This window comes from Talpa europaea (genome assembly GCF_964194135.1).
Source record: "Talpa europaea genome assembly, chromosome: 2".
Lineage (NCBI taxonomy): Eukaryota > Metazoa > Chordata > Mammalia > Eulipotyphla > Talpidae > Talpa > Talpa europaea.
This window is the reverse complement of record NC_140068.1, coordinates 25,615,643-25,641,923: the sequence shown is the minus strand read 5'-3', so window position 1 is coordinate 25,641,923 and position 26,281 is coordinate 25,615,643. Positions and strand designations below refer to the sequence as shown.

At 36.1% G+C, this 26,281-nt stretch overlaps 1 protein-coding gene across 1 annotated transcript in view; it reads left to right on the top strand.

Moving 5' to 3' along the window:
- The window catches only part of ENPP3 (ectonucleotide pyrophosphatase/phosphodiesterase 3), a gene marked incomplete at its 3' end in the record, with an annotated part of 74,855 nt that extends 49,302 nt beyond the window's left edge, over positions 1-25,553 (top strand). The window contains exons 17-25 of the mRNA XM_084228812.1: positions 241-328; positions 1,368-1,546; positions 3,197-3,248; positions 5,406-5,563; positions 12,657-12,789; positions 16,466-16,543; positions 17,118-17,250; positions 19,146-19,302; positions 25,383-25,553. Coding sequence (XP_084084938.1) covers positions 241-328; positions 1,368-1,546; positions 3,197-3,248; positions 5,406-5,563; positions 12,657-12,789; positions 16,466-16,543; positions 17,118-17,250; positions 19,146-19,302; positions 25,383-25,553 — 1,149 coding nt within the window. The remainder of the gene's footprint in view (positions 1-240; positions 329-1,367; positions 1,547-3,196; positions 3,249-5,405; positions 5,564-12,656; positions 12,790-16,465; positions 16,544-17,117; positions 17,251-19,145; positions 19,303-25,382) is intronic.
- Positions 25,554-26,281: the final 728 nt, after the last annotated feature.

The following is a 26,281-nucleotide window of genomic DNA, read 5'->3' as shown; positions in this document are numbered from 1 at the left end:
GGAGATGTAGGAAAAAAAAAAAAACTCATAAGGGTTATATTTCATTAGGATTGGTACAAATATCAGGTGGAAATGGTTAAAAATCAATTTCAAATCTAAAAAGAAATCCTTACAGAGGTCTAAGACAAATCAAAGAGCTGTGACAGAAGGAAAATTGTGTTTTTTCCAGCATCAGTTTTTGAGTTCAGAAAGCATCTAAGAATAGTCTTAAATAGTAATAGTGTGACTGTTGCCTCTTAGGCTATCTTTGTGGCACATGGACCCAGTTTTAAAGAGAAGACTGAAGTCGAGCCATTTGAAAATATTGAAGTATATAACCTAATGTGTGGTAAGTACTTCTGTGTAAAGTGAATCCCAGAGGTGGATATTCTGCACTAAGAAGACAGAAAATAGAAAAGATAAGGAATAATTATTTATTAGTGAGGAATATTCAGGTATGAGAGTGAATTCTTTTTGTTTTTCTAGTAATGATAAACATTAGATCTCAGGAAATTTGCTTTTCTGTTTATTATTATATGGTAAGACAATTTAATAAAACTTAGGTAAATAAAATTGTACTTCTAATATTTCAAAGCAGGAAAATACAACTAATACCTCAAGTATTTTCTTATCATTACAGGGAAAAAGCATCTGGCATAAAAAGATGGTAACAAAGTCCTATTTTGATAAGCATTTAGTAAGTTTGGTATTAAAAAACCTTAAAAAAATTAGAGTTTTAGGGACTCTAATATACTTTTCTGCCTGCATGCTTGCCTCAGACCATCATATTTACAAATCATTTATGTAGGTGAGGCAATGAGTAAGTTGCAGTTCATCTTTAGTTTTAGGAATTCAGACATACATACTCACAATTCTCTTAATCTTGCCCACTGGCTTTTATTAATTGAATGTGGTTTAGAGACTAAAAATTATCCAATTAAAAAATGGTGTATAGTCTTAACAATTTAAATTCTTTGCTCCCAAGGCTGAGCTTGTCACCTTGGGACAAAGGTGACAATATATAGAAGCTACCAGTTAGGATCCAGTTCTAGGAGAGATGTATTTAATGAAACTTAGCAGGAGCCACTTAAAAGTCTATCTTTGTAAAACACTTGTATGTTTTCTTTTTATTAAAAAATTGGAAAATGTTCTCTCTGTATTAAGCAAATTCACTAATGCTTTTTTTCTAGAGGAACAGACACAGTTCATGGAACTGTTTTATTCTCTAGACTCGTGATGGAAACTCTTAGGAGAAAGTCAGTGAACTGAATGCAGCCCATTACTGCACTACAAAAGAATTTATTAAGGATGTGATCAGTAGGCATTTATTTCTTCCCATCTCCTCATAGATATCAATGCTTTATCCTGAACTTATTTTTTTAAAACAGATCTTCTACACATTCGGCCAGCACCAAACAATGGTACCCATGGTAGTTTGAACCATCTTCTGAAGGAACCTTTTTATAAACCAATCCATCCAGAAGAAGTGTCAAAGTCTTCTACTTGTGACTTTACTACTTCAGTGCCCACAGATGATCTAGGATGTAAATGCCCTGAATTATCAAATGTAAGTGTTATCAGAATGTGAAGGGGCCAACTAGTCTAGAACCAGGTTTGTGTTCTAGCTTAGCTATTACTAAGTAATTGTATGTATTGCCCTGAAACCATGTTTAGAAATCAGAGGTACAGTGTAAGATTAAATATGTGAATATGCTTTGTAAACTGCAAAGTACTATTTGGAAATAATTAATTCCATTGTGAGCAAACTAACCAAAACAGTAGAATGTTGGAGTTCTCTTTGATTTCCTGTCATGAACTATTCCCCTTACAGCTATGAAGCAGATTGTCATGCTTGGTTATTTAGAGCAGAATGAGCTGGGAGCAAGCAGGAGACACGGGGGTGGGGTGTAGGCATTGTGGAGTCTGCTCAGCAAGAAGCCAAGTGCCCAAAGTGGGAGGTGTTCCTTTGGGTAGTAGTGAAGACTCCCCAACAGGCAGTTCTGGGAAGCTGGCTGGCATACAGCACTGGGAAGGTTTTTTTAGTGAATCAGACCAAAGCTGAGTTCAGGAGCAGGATGTTAGATCCCAGAAGACTATCAACAAGATGAGATTCTAGGGAGAAGAAAGGCCTCACCAAAGGCAAGGAGATTAAAAATATTAAAATAGGAGTTAAAATACAATTGAATACATGCAATCACTTAGTAAATGCAATGATCAAGCTAACCTGTAAGAACTCGAGCACATGAGTGAACTGGGATTTCAGAATAGAATTGGAGGCCAGTTGTCAGGAGTGTACGAGCTGAAACTGTAACACATTTGATGCCACATCCAATGTGTGGTTGGAGAGGTAAACGAATACCTCACTTGTTTCAGGTAAGAACTGTTTTCTTATGGGCAGGGATCAGAGAAGATGGCATTCTCTAATTCTAAAAGTAACATCATGCTACGTCCCCCCTACCCACCCCGGCCCCAAATGAATAACCAACCAAAAGAGACTTTAAGGGACAAAGTCCAATCAAATTTCTCAACAAAAATAAAATCCACAGAACAGCAGAAGATCAGAGTAAACCTAGTTTCCTATCTACTGTTGCAGATAACCTCAAGAAAACCACCATTTAAAATAATAGTAATGAAGATTACAAAGTGGGTATTTTAGTTTTCATTTTAGTGATAAAGAGGGCTGAGAGATACTAGATAACTTCCTCGAAGTCACAAAAAGTTGATTTGTCTGTTTGCAAACTCCCAAGTTCTCTGTAAAAAATGCCCTTGCTAAAGTGTGTCCCAGCATCAGCACCTGCATTACCTGTGAGCGGTGAGAGATCCAGAATCTCTCGTCCCACTGAACCCAGGTTTATTAACTTAGAATCTGCATTTTAACAACACTCTCAAGTGAGTTGTATGCATGTTAAAGCTTGAGAAGCACTGGGAAGTTGTTCTAATTGATCAATAGTAGCTGATTCCAGCTGCAGTCAGAATGCTCTGCCCCATTATCACACATGCCTTTGCCAACGCCCACAGAGAACAGAGTATTCCAGGGAGTAGTAGTACCTGTGTGTTTCTAAGTGGCAGAACTGGAGTTTAAACTAAAGTTAGTCTGGCTTTTTTGCTCAGGAGTAAAGTAGCTATGTAATTTCTGCAGAAATCATCTTGATCACCTTTTAAAACGTGTTATTACTTTGACTTACTTTCTCCCATCCTCTCCCATTTTATCTTTCAGGAAACTGTTCTATCATCTGTGAATGAAAGACTAAATCTCAAACCAGAAGAAAGTAAGTCATAGAAAGCATGTGAGTTTTTTATTAGACCTAACAAAACACAATTGGCTTTGGTAGGATTCTCCAAATTAAGCTCAAAAGGCCTTTTGAATATAAAAGCATATAAAAGCAATATGTTATTGCTAATATGCAGGGGTCAAAACAACAATAACCAGATCTAGTAACAGCAATAGCTAGCATGGGGTGGTTAATAACTATTCCAAGAATGCAACAAATTCCTTGAAATGATTGTGCCTCATCTACAGTCTGCTGTTCCCTTTCTTGAATTTGAACCAACCAAACTGCCTGGGGTTTAGTTCTATGTTTACTTCTTCTAGTACCAGGATGCACAGGGCAGGTACACTACTCACTTGGGCAGACAGATAAAGAAAGTCCTGGAGTCCTCTGTGGATTTTACAGGCTTTAATGCTCTCTCAGGGAACCAAGTACACAGGCACACCAGGAGGTTGACAAACAAGGAGGCAGGCACAGGCCAGGTGTGTTGAGGAGGGGGTTGGATGAGCTAGGAGGCAGGCAGGCAACTGAGCCTCCCAGCCCCCCACAAATCTTTACTCTCTTTGTCAGGGCTCTCTTGTCTCGCCGCTTCTGTAGTCACTCATCTTCTCCTAGCCATCCTCCCACAGCCATCTTTACATCCCTGACCTCTAGGTTCAGGTGTGCACACTTGCACATGTACACACCCATGCCCCATGTGTACAGTCAGACATGCGTGTCCTGTATCCATGCTCCCAAGTGCCTTCCATATTAACACCATCAAGGCTGGAGGTGATAGCCACAGAAGCTAGTGGTACAAAAAGACTCATTAAAACACCCTACAGGGCCTCCCCGGTGGCGCAGCGGTTGAGCGCTGGGTTGCAAAGCTGCCCACAGCCTCTGCAGCGCCAGTTCAATCCCCGGCTGCTCCCTGGCCACCAGAGGAGGGTCCCACATGGCGCGCAGACCTCTCCTGCCGCGCCCGCTGCTCCCCTCAGCAGTGTACTTCGCTCCTTCTGCCTGCTCTGCTCCCCACTCTGGCTCTGGTGAATTCTCTCACCCTCCTGCGCTTCTGACTGTACCCAGTACTTGTATAAATAAATAAATAAATCTTAAAAAAAATTAACAGATTGCTACTTTAAAAAAATAAATAAATAAAAATAAAACACCCTGCACTTTATCTTTGCTGTGTAACCTGGGCCAAATTACTTAACCTCTCTGTGTTTCAGTCTCTTCATTAATAATAATGGCAAACACTTATATGTAGTTGTAAATATTAATTAATTAATCCATGGTGAGAATTTAGAAAAGTGGCCTATAGAGATATTATTGCTCATTAAATTTTAAATATTGTTGCATTAGTTAGTTCTTTTTAGTTCTGTCTCACCATTTATAAAATGGAGACACCTGTTTTACACAGGTGAAGATTGTGTTAACATGTATGTATACTTAGATGTGAAGATTGTGTTAACATGTATGTAGAAGATGTGAAGATTGTGTTAACATGTATGTATACTTAGACTAGTGCCTGGCTCATAGTAAGAGTTCAGTAAATGTGTGTTGATTGTTTTAATAATTCTTATAATCTGCTGAGAGTTATTCTATGGCATGAATACTGGGCAGGGTTTTTAACCATTAATAATCAGTGGATTTTTAGATTACAAAGACAGAGAAGTAAAATTAAATAAGTACCCCAGGATGTACTTCTAATTAAACCCTAATAGTTTTCCTATGACAAATATTAAAGTAGGTCATCTTTGCTATAAAGCAAGCACTTTGGATTTCAATATTTTATCTCTTCAAATATGTCCTGTGAGATTTGAACTGCCTGGCTAAACAGTTAGTTTTATAATCTGTAGAATAGAAATGGAATAATGACACCTTCCTCAGGGTAGGTGTACATGTGACAATTAAAGCTGGTTAAATATGTAAAATATTTATAAGAGTAGGCAGCTCTCCTGCCCACCTGTGACTGTGCAGGTGCTTCTTTTTTCTTTCTCCTTTCCCTAATAAACCTGTCCTTTTAAAATGTAAATATGTATGTGTGTGTGTGTGCGTGTGTGTGTGTATTTAGAGAGAGAGAGAGAGAGAGAGAACCCAGCAAATGATAAATCATCAGAGATTGGAAGACATTATGCATGGAAAAATTAGCTAATTTCACAAATATTTTTATTATAGAATCAGCAACAGAGAAACTAAACTTGCCGTTTGGGAGGCCCAGAGTTATGCAGGAAAACAAAGGACACTGTCTCCTTTATCACAGGGACTATATCAGTGGATTTGGGAAAACTATCATGATGCCTTTGTGGAGCTCTTATACCATCCCTAACCCTCTGGTAAGTTCCATTGATCCACTTGGGCTGGAAAAAAATGTGTATTTCACTAATACTCTGAAAGTTGAATTTTGTTTGCAATAGAGTCCCAAAGACAGCCTACTAAACTGTCAGTGTCCCAGGTATTACTTGAAAGTACTTTTAGGTGTCGTGTGGGTACCAAAAGAAAATACATTATTTTGCCTGGGGAACTTAAGAAGTGTTTACAGGTCAATTGACTAATAGGTAAGTCAGGTAAGGAAAAGATTTCAAGGTATTCAATAGGAAGCACAGAGGCCAGTGTGCTATTCACTTGATATTTCCCAAGTAGAAGATATTTCCTACCTAGAAGGTGGTGGTAACTTGTAAAAGTCTTTGTATTTATTTGATTACTGAATAATGACTTTACTATCTGTTGTGCACTGTCATAGGCACAGGAACACAATGTGAATTGGTAGAAATCCTTTCCTGAAGGATCTAGCACTCTAAAAAGTAATGTTGGGCTTAAAAGTACAGGTATGCTGCCACAGACCTCTCCCAGACTGGGGTTGAGAAGCCAGTCATTTAAATCCTTGTCCCTCTTCACTACCTGGCAAACTCCTTTTCAATAAATGGCACTGAGCAAGGTGGCTACCATGAGAAAGAAAATATTAGATTTCTACTTCATACCATATAGAAAATTAAATTGCTGGCAGATTTACAGAACTAAATGTGAACTGCAAATCCATATTTCCCTTTGTGTTTATCTTTATGACCTATAGGATAGAGAAAGATTTCTTATTCTTTTGGAATAAAATTTTATTGACTTACCACTGATTTATAATACTGTACCAACTTCGTAGTACAACTTCATACAATAGGTGTGTATGCCTCACTGCAGCCACCACCAAAATCCTAATGACATTCACATTCTCAAGTTGACCCCCTAATCATTCCCCTCACCCCATCCCCTTCCCTCTGATAACTAATATTTTATAGTTAAGAGTTATTTTTGTAGTATTTTGTTAGTTCATTTGCTTTGGTTATTTTATTTCCACATATGAGAAAAACTATCTGATAGTTGTTTTTCACTTTCTGATATTTTACATAGCAAAACTACCTCAAGTTCCATCTATATTGATGCAAAAGGCAGGATTTCATCTTTTTTAATGACTGAGTAGTATCCCACTGAGTATAAAAAAAAAACAGCATGTCTTTTTTTTTTAATGCAGGTATCCCCCAATGGGTATTTAGATTGCTTTCATGCTCATGAATAATGCTGTTATTAACATAGTGGGGAGGGGGCATATTCCTTGGATAAATATCTGGGAGTGTCATTGCTGGATCATATGGTATTTCTATTCTTAGTTTTTTAAGGAATCTCCATTCCATTTAGAGAAGGATTTCTTAGGACTCCAAAACAACTGTAAAATATGCAGAGGAGATAGATTTTGCTGATGTTATGGATGGGACAATATATTTGCATTGCATGTAAGAAACAATGACTATTCAGATAAATAATTAGGAAATAGAATAATACATTTCTACCAATAAACAAGTGAATAACAAACTGTAACTTAAAATGAGCAAGGCATATGAGCCAAGCAATTGAACCTCATTAGCAACCAGGGAAATATAAATTAAATAAAAGTCAAAGTCTGCCAAAAATCAGTCTAAACACTCCTTTGGGCCAGGAATGGTTTTATTTAACATATTCTCAGCACATCAAAAATAAGCTGCCCAATAAATTCTTATTGAGTGAATTAATCTCAGTTATTATTTATAAAGATTTAAAGACAAAGCAGAACTTTCAATCAGAGGGGTATATCAACCATCACAGGGGGTAAATCAGCTTTTTTCCCTTTATTCTGGCGAGAAAAATCTTACTATTTTAGATTCAAAAATTGATGACAAACCCAAACCTACTACTATGGTTGGTAAGTGTACAGAGATGCCACATCTTTTTATGGAAAAGGAAGTGATCCTGTTTATTTACTCTTCTAATTCCAATTCAAGATTTTAGGAGAAAGACAAGGCATATTTTCCCTGCTGCTAATTAAAGCTTTGTTCAGAAAGCCAGCTCTGTTGCTGACAAAGGTTTAATTGTGGTCAGTGGAAGGAGAGCAATAATGCTGTTTCCCAGCCTGGGCAAACACTTGGCAATGACCTGAGTTCCAATGTGTGGTAAATGGCAACATCTCTTTATTAATGTGCACAACCGTTGTTTGTGATTTTCTTCAACATACTGTGAAATATACTATGAAAACAGTAATCTGAAGTCATTTATCCCTTACAACAGTTTCTTTTTCATTTTCGAGAAGGGCAATATATTCAAGACCAGTCTTACTATTCATTTCTCTGTTTCTGAAAAGTTCAGGTACTCCTAGGGGTTATGTGAAAATTTCTGTGGTTTTAGTACTTTTCCCTGCTATCTCACATTCCAGAATTTATATGAGCTTTAGCGGAAGTCAAAGACAGAGAGATTTGAAGTGGTCTCTGGCTAAGAAGAAGTTTAGTACAATTCTTTTTTGTTATTGTTTTAAAACTAGCTTCTTTGTTACCAAAAGTTCCTGTCCTTTCACTGATCCCACAGAAGTACTTGTGTATTTCTCCCTCCTTGTGACAGGATGGAATTCTAGCAATTTTCTGCTTTCTAATTCAGAAATTACTCTGTTAGTATGTTGTGGTTCAAGAAAATTACATACAAGGATGTTTTGAGATTCACATAAAAATGTTGTATCAGTTCTGTTTGAAAAATCAGACTTTAAATAAGCACTTTTTGGAGCATGGACCCAATTGGCATGTGCCTTTAAGTTTTATGGAGCTTTTGTTTTTCTGTGGTTTTGGTGGGTTTTCTAATTTTTGTTGTTATTATCTCAGAAGAGTTCTGGGGAAGTAGTTGTGATTTCAAGTCATGTCCTACAACAACTGCTTCAAAACCATTAAGGTTGATCACTGTCGGGCCTACTCAGTAGGAAGATGAGAGCTGTTAGCTCTGTAGCTAGGTGAAAAGTTGAAAATAAGAGCAAGACTAATGATTTAAAATATATTTCAGAAATTTATTGTGCAATAGGGCATATTCTGAGAAGAAATGTAGTCAGCTTTGGAAAATACCATACATGTACTTATCTCCCATATCCTTAAGTTCTTACAAAGCCTTTTAGTTTCTAAAGCTTGTTATCTCTGATACTATAAAAGCTGATTCACTCTTGTTTGTCTTTAAAAAATAGGGGTATCATTGTGTGCTGCAACCATTTTTTTTTTAATGATGAGGAATGATTTACTTTGTAGGAAAAAAGACACATGACCAGAATAATTTTAAAATATATAATTATTATTCTTACCATACAGCAGCATAATAATTATCCAATTCAAATAAATACACTTTGGTTTTTACATTTAGCCTACAGGTCAAATGAGTTTATAAGTTCAATAAAAAGAATTTTTCTGTCAGTTCTATTTTGTACCCATGCTAGACAAGAAAGGAAAACATCTCACTTTCCTGTCTGCACTCATCATCTACTTCTTTTGAAGAATTTTGAGAGTTAGGGAGTTCAGAATTTATCTCAGTGTCTGAGTTCTATTTATTGTTTTCCTGACTTTCTATCCCTTGGCTTAAAAAACTTTAAGGAAGTCTTATGGCAGGAATGAGTGTGTGTGTGTGTGTGTGTGTGTGTGTGTGTTTTGGAGATGCTGAGGTCGGGGTTTACTGTTTTCTCACAAGAGCTCAAGACTCAGAAATGTGAGCTTACCTCTCCTGCATCCTTCTAGAGGGCTGACTATTGCAAAATCCCCCATTTATAAAAGAGGCCCCTTCCTGTCTCTTCCTAGTATTGCTGTCCTTATGTTGAACGCAGGCAGTTACTTTTACTTACATTATGGAGAATGTTTCTAAGGCTTACATGTATGTCCTGTAGAACTTACTAAACATGAAGTTTTAGAGTATTCAATACCACAACCTGTGGGGTAAGAAATACCAACTTAAAACTTTCTGGATGTCATGGGGTTGACTTAGTCAGCAAAGGATAGCTTGACTCTTCCATTTTACATCTTTATGTCCCCTTTATGCCAAATGAAGAAAAATTGTCATTCAGAGATGTTTACTATGATATATATATTTGAAAGAATATAATCAAATGTTTTTAGCTTTTCAGTGTCTGCCACCAGGGGAATAAAATAGACATTGAGAGTAAATCTATGGTCTCTAACACAAATGTCACCTTTTTTGTGGTTTTTCTTCTGTTTTGGTGGATTCTATCACTCAGGAACATCCTCAAAAGAGGAAGTAGGGAAGAGGACATTTTTTAATGTATCTCAAAATGTTTTTTATTCTACACTAATTGATGGTTTAGCTTTAGAATTTTAGATAAATTATGTCTTTAAGATTAATAAGACATTAGACTTCCTAGACTGGTCCACTAGTATTTTTATATGTTCTCTACTTTTCTTCTAGCTCTTGTCTTTAATTCCACTTTTTGAGAGATATAGGCAACTTCATCTTCTAGATCTTATTGGATATTTTAGTATTAGTATTTAAATTCTAAGATCTCTTTCTGTTACCTTTTCCATTATTTTTTTTAGTGCTTTCTGCTCTTTCCCTGGGGATGCCATATATGGTCCTATCTCTCTGACAGTAAGTTTTCTTTTGCTATCTCCATTTTCTTTTTTTTTTTTTTTCTTGAGTCTTCCCCCACTTTTTCCAAATATCTCGTGGCCCTTGGCTGTCAGCCCACATTTTAAGAGTAAGTCACTAAACTATGTTCCTGGAACTTGCTAGTTGAGAGACTTAGTATAGGTTGATCACAATGAGAACCAGCCATTTTATTGGGGATTCCCACTAGAAATATCTAATTATTCTTTTTCTTGGTTTGTTTAAACAAACAACAAAAAGAACTTCTAATCTGACTCAGCATATAAGGGTACATGTGGGAAATGAGATTGAGGAATCTTACCATTCATTATATAGATTTTTATTTGCTCTCATTGTTTTCATCTCAGCACACCTGCTCTCTGGGGTGCCTTGTGTCCTGTAGTCTGCTTGTCCCTCTGATTCAGCCTCTTCAGTGACTGGGCATTATGCTTGGCTTCTTTTTCACAGTCTCAGTCTATCCTATTCCTTTTAGTTCTACACACATTCCCTGTCTTATGAGACTCCAAGTTCTACCCTTCTGAGGTTTCACAACAGGAATTAACTTCTTTGTGCTCTCCCCAACGATGGACCTGATCTGAGTCAGGTCACAACAGTAAACAATGTTTATCTGATTTCCAGTTTCTGGAAATGTCTTTTCATCCTTTGTGTCTTTTCATCATTGTTGTCTTTATAATAAGATTTCAGAAGGGAGCAAAGATAGATGTTTTCAGTCAGATGAGAAGTTTCTTCAACATCTGTACAGTGTTTTCCACCTGGAGCATTGCAGAACATTTGGGGGTACATTCTCTGCTTGACATTCCTCAGACTTCCCTTGTCTTCTGCTCCTGCCCATTATATACCTCATCACAGTGCTCTCTTGCCTAAGAGTATGGCACACAGTATACATTGCCTTATCCTTTATGAATTGAGCTTATGCATTTTACTTATTTATTTTTCCTTCAGCTTTATTGAGGTAAGTTTAAGGTGTCCAACATGATGATTTGATATACATGCATACACACACACACACAGCAAAACTATTACCACATGCATTTTAGGTACAACAACTGATTTTTGTTTTATTGTAATGCAGTGAATAAAATAAGGATATCCTATTTTAATCATTTTTATAAATTTTAGAAATGTTTGTTAAGAATGTATACATTCCTACTATGAGTGAGACCATCCGGTATTTTTCTTTTTCTTTCTGGCTTATTTCGCTGAGCATGATCCCTTCCAGCGCCATCCATGTTGCTGCAAATTGCATGTGTTTATCTTTTTTGAATGCTGAGTAATATAGCAGGAAACTAGAAAACTTAAATAAGGGACCAGGAAAATGAATAACTATAAGAAAGTGAAAATCAAAATCAACAAACAACTATGAACCAGAGACACATTATGGGGGGTGGGGTGCGGGGAGGGGAGGGATTGGGGTCAAAATAAGGGGGTTGCAATTGTATGGGGAATATAATTTATGTAAAAAAAGAATGTATACATTATGAGAAGTCATGGGCATATAAATGAAAATCTCTGAAAAAAAGTAGAAACATGTTTACTTACTAAGGCTAATCAAACTAGGATCAGGCAATACTGTATTGCTTTAAATGTGTGGGTTAGGATGCTGCTAGTGAATAATTATTGTATTAGTCTTTTTTTTAAGATTTATTTGTTTATGCATGTAAGAGCTGGGATGTAGGCCAGAGGTGCAGGAGTGGGAGAGGATTCACCAGAGACAGAGTGGGGAGCAAAGTAGGCAGATCCCCTGAAATACACTGCTGATGGGAGCAGCAGGTGAGACAGGAAAGGTCTGCTGTGCCACACCATGTGGGTCAGCTCCCTGGTCGGGGATGAAACTCCTGCAGTCCCTGCGGATTGTTTCATAGTGCTGAGACTAAACCCCTTGCGCCACCAAGGACGGCCCTAATGTATATGTCTTTAAATAGAATTACAAAGAAAATTGTAAAAAATATATATATTCCCATGTTAAATGATAAATGAAGCATACCTACAAATTTATTTAAATGCTCAAATAAATAATTTTAGACAGCTATACTTTCTTTTAATTAGTCTTAGGTTGATTAGAAGTCCTTACCCAACTATACATAGTTCATATCTGTACTTTAAAAATGAATTGTTTATATTTTATTCTGTTTTTATTGGCAAGTGCGATATATATCAGTCACATAAAAGTTAAATCCTGAAAAGGATCCTGGTTTTTAGTAGTTGCTCCCATTATTTCTTTGCTCTCAGTTTAGGTTTTGTTCTGCAAAATATTCCTTGCCAAGGTGTATTTGATTTACCTTCCTGGTGTCCCTAACCAGAAGGGAAGCACAGAAGAAAACATTGCTGAAGACATCAATTTCCATTGCTTGCGTAGACCTGATTCACTAAGAAAATAGGAAAAGGTTAAATGAAAAACATTCGAGGGAAGTTACAAACCATATATGGCTACGAGTGAGCCACAAATGTGGGCGTAATTTTTTTTTTCTCTTTCCTCTCTTTCAGCAGGGAAACACATTGCTTCTTCTCAATGTCTCAGACTGTCTGCGGGCTGATGTCAGGGTTGCTCCTTCTGAGAGCCAAAAGTGTTCCTTCTACTTACCAGACTTGAATATCACCCACGGCTTCCTCTACCCACTTGGTTAGTATGGCTTTTTTTTAGAGCAGCAGCTTAGGAAGCCATCATCAACTGGATGTGGGCATGTGCCTTAAACATATGCTCCTCTCTGAAACTATCTGCTTGGGCTAAACTTGCTACCCAGGAGGCTTGCAGTGGTTGTGGGCTGGCCAGATGTGACAGCTATAATAAAGAATAATACATTTTGCAGTGGGAACCACATATCAGCTCACATCTGGGCCAGATGTGAAGGGAGTTTGGCAAGTTTAAATTTAATTTTAAAACTGAAGATTCCTTATAGAGGGAGTCAAAAAATCATTTTGTTTTTCCCTTGTTACCACCCAAGGCCTGCATCAAGCCTGCATTTGTACCTGCAAAAAGAAATCAGGCTGTAATTCAGGCCTCTCACTCATACTGATATCCAACAATTTAAATCCAGGCATTAAGCAGTCAAATGAACTGTAAGATTTTTAAGAAAAAAATTTTTCATGGGACCATGCAAAAGCCACTGTAATTTTTCTCAAACTCCAATCTCTTTCCTGTTTAGTAGGAAATACCATTTTCATGAAATTACCCATGAGATTTTCAACAATTTCAACTTCTGGGAATGTGTTTATTCTTGATATTTGGCTTCATTTTTTCCTGGAAACTGTGACCAAAGAGGCCAATTGGGAGATTTATAATTTAGAGCTGCTGAAATTATAGTTGGGGAAAAAGTTTTAATGAAAGCAAGTAGCACATCAATTTAAAAGTTCCAACAGAATTAGGAAAAATAAACTGATATATTTTAATAAAACACCTAATCAAAATTAGAAATACCAAGCATAAACCTTATGATAAACCATAAATAATTGTAACATCTTAACTAATAAAATTCTTTTAATCGGCATATAAGATTGTTCCCGTTTGGCCATAAGTTACTGGTTGACACATAAATGTTTGCCTTGACAAGGAAATGAAGTTAATAACTAAACAACTAGGCACATGGAGTTGTTAGAAATTCCATTGTAAGCTAATTATTATTTTTCTCTGAAAAGGATGCAATGTTTGCTTGCTCTCCCAATTTTCATGACATAGTTTTATAAAGTAGAAAAAACTTAGGCTATCAGATGACCAGGAACAGTATGTGAAACATTCAGGACAAAACCAGCAAAAACTGGTTTGCCCTTCCTCTTGGTGTCACCTGTTGGTCTTTGATGCAAGTGTTAGGTAAGATACCAAACGGTAATTTAGAAATAAAAATGATCATGTCAACATTTACCAGTTACAGCTTTTTGGTTTTTACCATTCTTGCCCCATTATGAAAAAAGTTTTTATTGAAGTAACACATTGCTTTATAACCTTATAGAAGTTTATAAATCAGCATCTGTCTGTACTACATACAGTTCTAATTCTGTCCTTTGATGTATAGTTGACCCTAATTCCCAGATTGATCCTCCCTCCATCCCTTCTAGTAGCCACTTAATTGGTCTTATAGTCTGAAAGTTTATTTTTGTTTTATTTAATTCATTGGGTTTATGTATTCTATATACTGCATTTGAATTAATTCATAAGGTTTGTCTTTGTCTGACTCATTTTACTAACCATAATACCTTCTAGGTCTTATCCATGTTGTTACAAGTGGCAGGAGTTTATCTTTTTATATAGCAGAGAAATATTCCATAGTGTATACATACCACATATTCTTTTCTTTTTTTTTTTTTTTTTACTGTTTTCTTTCTAGAATCTTTTAAAAATATTTCTTCTTATTTTGAGGTATTTGGTTTACAACACTGCATATGAATTAGAAGAAGAGGTTCACACCTTCTTAGATGTATGTTACCACACCACCCCCACCATCAAAGTACCCGTAGTCCTTAACTCCAGGCCACAGGGACCCTCCTCCCTGAGCCCCCACCCCTACCCTTCTTTCCATTGTAGTAGCCTCAATTCTACAATCCTATTTCTAGGGTTTGTTTTAGTTTAGTTTTGTCAGTTCCATTGTTTTATCTCTCTATATCCCACATGAGTAAAATCATCCAATATTTGTCTTTCTCCTGACTTACTTCACTTTGCATAATCTCCTCCAGGTCCATCCATGCTGTTGCAAATGGCAGAAGTTCATCTTTTTTATCGTTAGCTAGTATTCCATTGTGTGTATGTGTGTGTGTATAGATACATACATATATCTATATCTATATATAGATAGATATACATATATCTATATATACCACATGTTTTTAAGCTACTGCTCTGGTGAAGATTGTTTCTACAACTTGGCTATGTAAATAGTGCTGCAATGAACATAGGAGTGCATATATCCTTTTGAATGCAAGAATGTTCTTGCATTCTTTGGGTAGCTACTTAGAAGTGGATCTGGATTATATGGTAGACATATTTTTAATATTTTGAGAAACTTACATATTGTTTTCCATACAGGCTGGAATACATAGCAATAGTACATGAGGTGCCCATTTTCTACACCCTCACCAGCATTTGTTGTTGCTGGATTATTTTTTATGTGTGCGTGTGTGTGTGTATATATATATGCCATTCTCACATGTGTGAGGTGTTATCTCGCTGTGGTTTTGATTTGCATTTCCCTGATGGTAAGTGATTTTGAAATTTTTTTCATGTATTTCTTGCCATATTTAATCTTCTTTGGGGAAGTGCCTTTAGCTCTTCTGCCCATTTTTTAATTGGGTTCTTTGTTTTCTTTTTGTTGAATTATGTGAACTCTTTGTAGAGTTCAAGTAATAGCCCCTTTTCAGATTTTTTTTTAAAGGTTTATTTATTTATGCATACTAGAACTGGTGTACAGGCCAGAGATGCAGTAGGTGAAAGGAGTCACCAGAGATGGAGTGGGAAACAGAACAGGTGGATTGACTGAAACACACTGCTGAGTGGAGCAGTGGGCGCAAGAGACAGTAGAGGTCTGATGTACTATGTGGGTTAGCTTCCTGACGGGCCAGGGATCAAATGCATGCTGCAGAGGCTGTGGATAGCTTCACAGTGCTGTGCTTAACCCCTTGCACCACCAGGGATGCCCCCTTTTCAGATTTATCATGTGCAAATATTTTCTCCCATTCAGTAAGGTATCTTTTTGGTTTAATTATAGTTTCTTACACTGTACAGAAATTTTTAAACTGCAGTAGAAGTTTTTGAATATGAAATAGAAATGTATTCTCTTACAGTTATGGTGGCCATACTTTCTAAGTCATCGTGTTGCTAAGGCATTCTCTCCTTCAAGAGGAGAGAATGTAGGGAGAATCCCTCCTTACTGCTTGCAGTTTGTGAGGGCTCATATCTTGACTTATAGCGGCATTACTCCCATCTCTGCCTCATCTTCATAAGGCCTTCTCTCTTCCTCGTCTTACAGGACTGCAGACCTTGAATTTACAGTCAAGGCTAAATCCAGTATAATTTTGTCTCAAGACCCTTACCTTAATTATATTTGCAAAAACCTTATTTTCCTCTCACATTTACAATTATAGGGGTGTTAGCACTTGACCATACCTCTTTGTGGCTCACCACTGAATCCATTTTAGGTACCAAATGAATAAAATAGCCTGTAGTATTGATGACCTTTATGGGATCATATTTAATATCTCTGTTTTATAGTTAATAAATTTATTGTATTATATAATATTAATAGTCCTATTATGTAGTATGTAACATTTTCTCTGATAGCTGGATTTAATGAAACTCATTTGTTTTGCAGCAAACAATAGAACTCCTGATAATAAATATGATACTTTAATTACAAGTAATTTGGTCCCTATGTATAAAGAATTTAAGAGTAAGTATATATTTATCTTATTAATTTAAAAATACCTGAGTCACTGAAGTTATAAATGAAATAAATCTTGTATTGCATTTTGTTCCTAATCTTATGAATCATTTGTTCTGATGTTTTAAATATAAGAACAGGAATGATTTATGACAGTTTCTTTGTAACTTGAGATGAATTATTTCTAGAATTTTCATAATTTTTTTAATACTAATTTAAGAGCCATTCATAGAACTAAATTTTACTGACACTCTCATAAGTAAATGAAAAGTACTTCTCCCTACAGTTATAATTAAGGTAGTTTGTGTGTTCTGATCACTTTTTAGTATTTACTGTCCCAAAAGTAAATGAACCTCATCCCTGGGGAAGAATTTGGAGACATATTTAACTATAATTTCAAGAATGTAGTTCAAGACATGAACAAAATTCTATTACCAATGCTTTTTTTTAATGTTTCATGGATTATTTTGTAGAAGTTTCCAATCACAACTGACAATTATTGAAGCAGAATTTGATGCTGTTTAATATTTCCATGTTCAATAGAGGGAGATATTTTTAACATCTTTTTTTTTTTTTTTTTAAGAAATATGGGATTACCTTCACAGTGATCTTCTTGTAAAACATGCCAAGGAAAAAAATGGAGTAAATGTGATTAGTGGGCCAGTATTTGATTATAATTCTAATGGTCATTTTGATTCTCCAGATGAAATTAAAGGGTAAGTAATCTGAAACCAAAGGGTCTTTTTGATTTTGAAAGGATAGAACATCATGGGTGAAACTTCAATATTTTAACTAAAACCAGGTATTCTAAATATCATATAGTACATTTACATAGTGATACTACATATATTTTCAAATATTGAAGTATTTAACAAAAAATTGTATATGGCCAGAATTAAATCAATGGATGAAGGAAAATATCCAGGAAAAAAGAAACCATCAAGAAAAGTGTATTAGGGCCTTCCCGGTGGCACAGCGGTTGAGCACTGGGTTGCGAAGCTGCCCGCGGCCTCTGCAACGCCGGTTCCATCCCTGGCTGCTCCCCGGCCACTGGAGGAGGGTCCCACATGGCGCGCAGACCTCTCCTGCCGCCCGCTGCTCCCCTCAGCAGTGTACTTCGTCCTTCTGCCTGCTCTGCTCCCCACTCTGGCTCTGGTGATTTCTCTCACCCTCCCGCGCTTTTGACTGTACCCAGTGCTTGTATAAATAAATAAATAAAAATAAAAATCTTTAAAAAAAAACAGGCAAAAAAATCTCATAAAAAAAAAAAGAAAAGTGTATTAATGGAACATTACTAAATTAATGGTCAAAGGAAAACTGTGATTTGTAGAGGTTAAGAAGATAGGGGAGGCTCTATGAACTATCAGTAAGTATAGAACAATCTAGCAATGGATTTAAAAATCAAGGTGATAATTAATAATGTTGTCCAATGGTGGAATATTCATAAAAGTATCTCCCAGTAAAAGATATGAGTTTTATGTGGAAAAATGATGTTACTAACCTGTACATCTTTGTAACTTAGACCTGGTCTTAGTATTTGCTAAATGTTACCTTTGTGGCCCACAGTAAGGGAGAGTTTCACCTGTTATTTCTGTTATCAAAATGTGTGATGGGTCAAATCAAACAATTATAGAGATTGTCTAAACCTAGATTATATAAAGCAATAATTTCTCCACTATCTGGTAAGGTAACATTTATGACTACTAAATGTGCAGCCTTTTAAATTTTGTTTTCTTCATCCTTATTTCAGTGTTTATTGATTCTTTTATTATTTAATGATTCTAGCAAACTCTGAGAGCAATTTACTACATGCTAGGTACATTTCTAAGCACTTAAATACTTTTAATCCACAAAACATCTTATTAGATTCCACTTGACCTTATATAGAAGTGAGAAAACTGAGGCACAAAAGGTTTGAATATCTTGCCTATTTCACAACTAATATGTGATAAAGCCGGAATAAAACCTTAGTCTAACTCTGAGCCCATGCAGAAATTTTAAGTCTCGGTGGGGTATTACTACTTATCCCAGTTTATGTTACTTTTAGTGGACTCATACTAATAGTTAATTTACCTTTAATTTGCACTTAAAACTTTTACAAACATTTTCATGTTTGTTATCTGAAACTGAAGAACTCTTGTATCCATTGTATGGATTTACCCCCATGTTTGTGATGTGAAGTTGGTAGCAGAAAACTATAGCCATATTAAAGTTGAGGAAACTTAGTTAATTATAGAGGATTAGCACACGTATCAAAAAACTTGTGGTAGTGCACACCTAGAGCCTATATTTGTAATCCTCACTCATTTCTCTGATCCTATACTATTAGAAATCAACAAAACTAGGAAACACAGGAGGTAGAATAGAATGTTTTGCTTTCCTTTGTATTCTAATAGTTTCTCATAGAATTTAAATAATGAAGGCATGGTTTTCTATAAATGTCTGCTCTAAATCATCAAAGCAAAACTATGCAATACAACTTGTACTTTCTATTCATTTAACTTATTTGACTATATTTTAGCATTGGCATTTCTTTTAAAAAATGTTAAGATATTTATAATTTTTAGAAATGAAAGTATAATAACATCAAATCTTTTCATTTATGTTTTAGATATGTATCAAACACCAGTGTTCCCATCCCAACACACTATTTTGTGGTTCTGACTAGTTGCAAAGATAAGATCCACACCCCTGACAAGTGCACTGGCCCCTTGGATGTCCTTCCATATATCATCCCTCACCGACACACCAACGTGGAGAGCTGTCCTGTGAGTATGCTCAGGGAAAGTCCCTAGGAACTGAGAAAGTGGTTAGCCAGAGTTCATCTGAGTTTTTGTAGAAATGAAATGACCCTGACTACTATGTATATTTTTTAGGCGTTTCATGACCTAATTTATGAGGTTTTTTTTTTCCAATATTGATCTCTATATTATTGCTATCAATTTGAAAATATATATATACCTATGTGAGAACATGTTTATAAATAAATATTTCATGTATTTTATATATATACACATTATTCACTCATTAATAAGGGAAGGAATGGTATCTTACTAATTTTATTTTAATCTGGACACAAACCTTAAATGTTTTGCACCAAAGTTGACACTGAATTAGTGTTTTGTAAACTGATACATAAATATAAAAATTCCATCAACTTGAAACAAGTAATTTTAAGAAGTGGCTTAACATCATTTATTAAGTCACTACAAAAAATGTTTTGCATCAGTGCCTGTTCTGCTCTCCACTCTCTCTGGTGAATCCTCTTACCCCCGCGCCTCTGGCTTGTATGTATAAATAAATCTTTAAAAAGAATTTTTTTTTGAATCAGGCAAATTCTATGTTAATAGCTATTTCAGAATGTTGTTTATAGGAAAAAAATGTATTCTGCTAGTTGGGCTGAAGTCATTAAACAAATATATTGAGAATCAATATAAGTGTGCAGTATTGTGATAGAAACTTATCAGAATGCACCAAAGAGGAATGCAATGTCTCTGAACTCAAGGAATTCATATACAACTTTGATATATAAATGAGATAGAGACACGTAACTGGGTCAATCAGTAATACAATAGTTATTTTTAAAGTTAAAAGTAATACACACCACAAAGCCAGGATTAATTGCCAAATACTATTATTTAGGATTTAGTCTTTCAAATTCAAAATACTTTTGGCTGCAAAGATCAATAAAGGTTTCATTAAATGGGACAGGAGCAGGGCTAGGCCCTGAAGGATGGGCAGAATCGGAACAGATGGAGAAGATTAGTAAGGCGTGAGTGAGAACTGGTGAGGATTTGGTAGCCAATTGGATGCTAGAGTCAAAGGAAAAGAGACATTTAAAGATGAATCAGAGATTTTAACTGTAGGTAATTAGGAAAAAGAGAGACGCTAGGATTGAAAACTATTTTGGCAGCTAGATAAGATAATTAAGTATAGGCACGTTAAGTTTGTGGAAATAGTTGTTCATATGGAAAGTCTTATAGTCTATTAGGATTGGAAATTAAAGCTTAAATTCTAGACAAGATTGGGATCCATCTATTTTCTTTTACTTCTTCAACACTTAACTGCGTTCATCACACTGTGCTATTGGAGGTACAGAGGCATAAATTTATGTATTTTATAGATATACATAAATTCTATTTAAAGGGATGCATATGCTAGCATTTAGAAAATGCTCTAAGAAAATAGAGTAAGAAAGAGATGAGTGACATGAGGAGAAATGCTTCCTGGTAGGGTACGGGCATTCCAGTTGAGTCTTTAAGATAGGATTTGAACTTGAGTATTTTAATGTTTTTTCAGTGACTAAAGTTTGAAGGCAAAGTTTAGAGGTTGAACACTGGGTCACTCACAGTCCTAGAGTGAGGAAGAGTTTCCAAACAGGAAGCAATCAGAAGGTGTTGTCTAGTTCAATTTCTTCCTGTTTTTCTTGTCATAATTTTATTTAGTTGAGACAAAGAATGTCCTCCTTTTTCACTTCCTCTTCCAATGGAAGAGTTCCTGGTACAGTGTTATACTCTTTACCACCAAATCAGGATTAAATATTTCTTTATCACAGAAGGTCTGGCTAGCCATTATAGACTGATTAAAATAGGTTTTTAAAAAGAAAGTATTTGCTTTTCCTGTTCTAGGCCCTTATTGCTTTCTATCCAGGGTGTAAGGTCAGGACAGGACACAGTACAGGTTTTATGATCCCATGCAGACTGGGTAAAGGAGGAGTCAGAGTCCTCAGTGGTTTTTTGCTGGTCTTTTATTGGGGTTCACCAGGCATATGGCAGGCAGGGGTGCAGGCCTCCCAGCCCCCAGCAAGTCTTCACTCTATCTGGGCTCTCTGGCGTTCGTTCTGCTGCTTCTTGGCTTCTGCTTCGGCTTCTCCTGCTGCTGCTGGCGTCCCCGGGACGCCGACCTTAAAAAAGCACAGTCTTAGCTCAGCTGAATCCCATCTACCTAGGCCCACACCCTATTCCAGGTGCCCGCCATCAGGCATGCATTCAGGACAAGGATCCATCATCTATCCTGATGGCGGAAGGGCAGAAAAGCCTGATATTTTCTTTACCCTACACAGGGCTTTAGAAAATTAATCATAAATTTCATTGTTGCCTGATTTCTTTTTTTTTTTTTAAGATTTATTTATTTTTTTATACAAGCACTGGGTACAGTCAGAAGCGTGGGAGGGTGAGAGAATTCACCGAGCCGGAGCCGGGAGCAGAGCAGGCAGAAAGATCGAAGCACACTGCTGAGGGGAGCAGCGGGCGGCAGGAGAGGTCTGAGAGCCATGTGGGACCCTCCTCCAGTGGCCGGGGAGCAGCCGGTGATCGAACCAGCGCTGCAGAGGCTGTTGGCAGCTTTGCAACCCAGTGCTCAATCGCTGCGCCACCGGGGAGGCCCTGTTGCCTGCTTTCGTAATGCATTTGCTCTTGGTGGTCTTCAGATTGAAAGACTAGTGGAATATCAAGGCAGATATATGAGATGTAGTCTAGCACAGAACCAGAATTCTGAGTTTGTTGGACATCTTGGGTTCAATTATTGACCTCATCTCTTTGGGTAAATAAACTAATGTCACTTTCTTCAATTGTATGAAAAGAATTCACCTCCTTTCATGAAGTTGCTGTGACGATTAACCAAGATATTTTATTTATTTTTAATAGGTTTTTTAATATTTATTTATTTATGCGTACAGGGCAGAGGTGGTGGGGGTGAGAGCATTCACCAGAGACAGAGTGGGGAGCAGAACAGGTGGATTGACTGAAATACACTGCTGAGGGGAGCAGTAGGCAAGACAGGAGAGGTCTGCTGCACCCGTGTGTGTCACCTCCCTGGCCGGGGATTGAACTCCTGCTACAGTAGCTGCAGATTGCTTCATAGTGCTTACACGTAACCCCTTGTGCCACCACGGAGGACCGTAAACAAGATTTTTTTATATAAAAACTTAAAAATTTCCAATAAATAGTAAGCAAATGGTAGCCATTAAAAAAGAATCACATCTCATGATGGAGTTACATTATAAAGTCAACACACAGTGAAATTGTATACAGGCAAAATATCCTATAATCAAACTACTCAGGAAAGTACCATATATAACAAAAACTGTTCCTTAATAACTATCCAAATCAGTCAACATTTTCACTACTATTTGAACTAGTAACTGTGCTTTAAGCACCCAATGAAATAGTTGGCATGCTTTAGGATTACATGGTATAAAAATCTCTATACTTTTAAATATTGTAATCACTAAGTGTGGGAGGTACTCCCACTATAAGGAGCCTGAGGGAACTGATATTTGTTGTAGAAATAATAGATTCACAGTTCTTCCTCTTGCTTGGTCTAGGAACTCTATTCATATTTCTTTATATTCTTCCTTTTCTTGCTCCTCTCCTTTTTCTCCTTTCAACTTTGTATCATTAAACCCAATCAGATAAATAAGGATGTTATCTTAAGTCCAAGTGACTATTCTTATTGTAAATTATTCAGCAGATTTTGGAAAATACAGGTATTTCCCGTGTGGATGAGATATTAAGATTGTAAACACAGATTTGGTACTAAATCATGGAAGTGTGAGGTAAAAGTGCCAAAGGGAAAAAAGTGGAGAGATGGGATCCAAATATCAAACTGATAGAAATGTCTGCATTTCCAGCATAGAAAAAACTAGTTAGTTGGAGATATAGAAAGAATTGTCGAACAAGTGAAAAGTTAGAAGGCAAAGGAAGAACTTTCAGAGGCTTGGGGTAGTCAACTAAGCTTCTGAAAAAATCCACTCAAGTCATTTTTGACAAAGTAGTTTCATTAGTGTAGTAGCAGCATTTAAGGAGCAAGACTAAGGAAGTAATTATGCGAGAATCATTGGGGGGGAAAGTGATTATGAGTTGAAAATGATATTGCTTCAAAAAAAAACCTCACAAACTGTGTTGTATTTTGGGGCTACACAATACTTCTATTCATATAACAGGTCATATATATTACATGTATAATCAAAAGCATGTATTGTAATATAGGCTATAAAAACTGTATATAAAAGGCTACTCTTCTGTTGGGATATACTAGTACAGCTGGCAAAGTTGTCTATAGGTAGTTTCTTTTCAGATGGGTTGGTGCTGGTGAACTACCTGATATTAAATAGCTTGAGTCTCACCCCTGCCTAAATATGATTAAGTTTGTACTTTAGATAATTAATTAAAATTTTAAAGCAGGGAAAATAGTCAGGTGTTCACTGAACATTTACTTGGATGTGTATCAAATAATCTATGAGAGAACAGAGTAATAAAAGCCAACTGAGAGAAAACTTAAAAAAAATGATTGAATTAAGTTCCCAGTGGAAATAGGAGCTCAAATTTATACATTGCATATTTATTAAAAAAGAAAAAAACAACAAAAACCTCCTATTGTGAGTCTCACACAGAGAAATGCCTTAGTGGTTAGAAACAAAAAATAATTTCCTTTTACACTTCCTCTTGCTCAAATAGTAGCTGCCTATTTTAAGGCTCTATATTTAAAAAACACTGTGCTGAAGTCAAGTGAGAATTATTCAAAGATATTGAATTAAGCCAACTATTATACTTTCTTTTAAAAAATTTTAACTGAAAATTAACAATGTCATACAAATACCAGAAAATTAATAAATAAGGAATTTCATAGAAATCTATGGCTTTAAGTTATTCAACTAACTTTTATAGAGTAAAAAAACAATTTAAAGTTATATGGTCAAAAAATACTTGAAAAGATACTCAACAATAATAATACTTAGTGTAATTAGATTTAAACATGGATAAAATATTATGTCACACATTGGTTTGGCAAGGAAAAGGCAAGGATATGGGGAAATGGAATTATCCTCCATAGCCAATGGAACTGTTAATTGCTATTAACACTTTGAGGAATGCTAGTTTTCACATCAGGTAAAGTTATAAAGTTGCATGTAGTCTGTGATTCTATGATCCAGCAATTCCATCTATATATCCTAGAGACTCATGTTCTTCAACACAGGAGACATGTGCCAACCTATCCATTACAGTGTTACTTATAATGCAAAAAATCATCAATATAATGGTGTAAAAGGTAAACCATGCCACATATTAGTGAGAAAATACCACAACTATGGCTAATAGCAAGTAAAATCACTACATCTAGATAGAGCACCATGGATAGATTACAGACATGATGAGTGAAAAAGTAATTATAGATTACTGTTTATGTCATTTACATAACTGAAAACTAAAACAAATGCTATATATTGTATATTGATGTGCAGTAAAAGTTCAAAAATATAGGCAGAATTTATACTGATTTATAATAGTGATTATATCTGAGTAGATGAAGGGGACTTAAATGTCACTTGTAATATTTTATTTCTTTAAAAATATGTATCTGCAAGTAAATAGAAAAATAGCTAAACTTTATGACTTTGTAATGGTCTGTGTTTATTGTAGAATATTTGTTTTTTTTTTCTTTTTTCTTTATAGATTTATTTACGCATATAAGAGCTAGGGTACAGGCCAGAGATGTTGAGGGGGGAGAGGATTCACCAGAGACAGAGTGGGGAACAGAATAGGCAGATGGACCAAAATATACTGCCGAGGGGAGCAGCGGGCAAGACAGAAGAGGTCTGTCCCCTGGCGGGCCGGGGATTGAACTCGTGCTGCAGAGGCCTTGGATTGCTTCATAGTGTCGTGCTCAATCCCTTGTGCCACCAGGGAGACCTGCTTTTTCTTTTAATAATAAAATTTAGCTATATCAGATTAAGATTTAAGGCAATAAAATCATAGGAAAGGACAACTTTTGAATAATAAAAGATCTTTTTTCCTGTTAATGAAAAATCATGCTCTATGGAAAATAGTCACTTGTTTCTCTTTTTCAGGAAGGTAAACCTGAAGCCCTTTGGATTGAAGAAAGAATGGAAGCACATGTCGCCCGTGTCCGTGATGTGGAACTTCTTACTGGACTTGACTTTTATCAGGAAAGATTAGAGCCTGTCTCTGAAATTTTGCAGCTAAAGACTTATTTACCCACATTTGAAACCGTCATTTAACTTATATATAAAATAATTTTGGCAAAATGCAAAGTATTTCTTTTGTTAAAAAATCGTTTTCTGTTTTTCATTAACTCCTCTAAAAACCTTGTTGCATATTTTCATTTTTCCCATCTCTCTTTTTCATTTCTATGAACATGTATTATTTTCACATTACCTTTATTTTTTACACAGAGATCACATTATGTCATACATTCTATATTTACTATCTCACATATAATCTTTGGCTATATCATTCTGCCTATCATTAAAAAGAAGGGACAATAAGGGCCTCCCCTGATGGCATAGCGGTTGAGTGCTGGGCTGCGAAGATGCCCGCAGCCTCTACAGCGCCAGTTCGATTCCGGGCCGCAGGGCAGGCGAGGGTCCCACATGGCCGCAGACCTCTCCTGCCGCCCGCTGCTCCCCTCAGGAGTGTGCTTCATCACTCTGCCCGCTCTGCTCTCTGCTCTAGCTCTGGTGAATTCTCTCACCCTCCCGCGCTTCTGACTGTATCCAGTGCTTGTGTAAATAAATAAATCTTAAAAAAAAAAAAAGAAGGGACAATAAGAGGTATATACCACTTTCAAATTTAATTGATTTTGTCAAAAAACTTTTCATATCTGGCAATTAGATATTTATTAAAACAATAAATTATTGAATTTATTAATTTTATTATTAGGTGAACAAACAAATGATAAGAAAATGAAACAGCCTTCTTGTTTATATGCAGAAATCTTTAGTAGTCT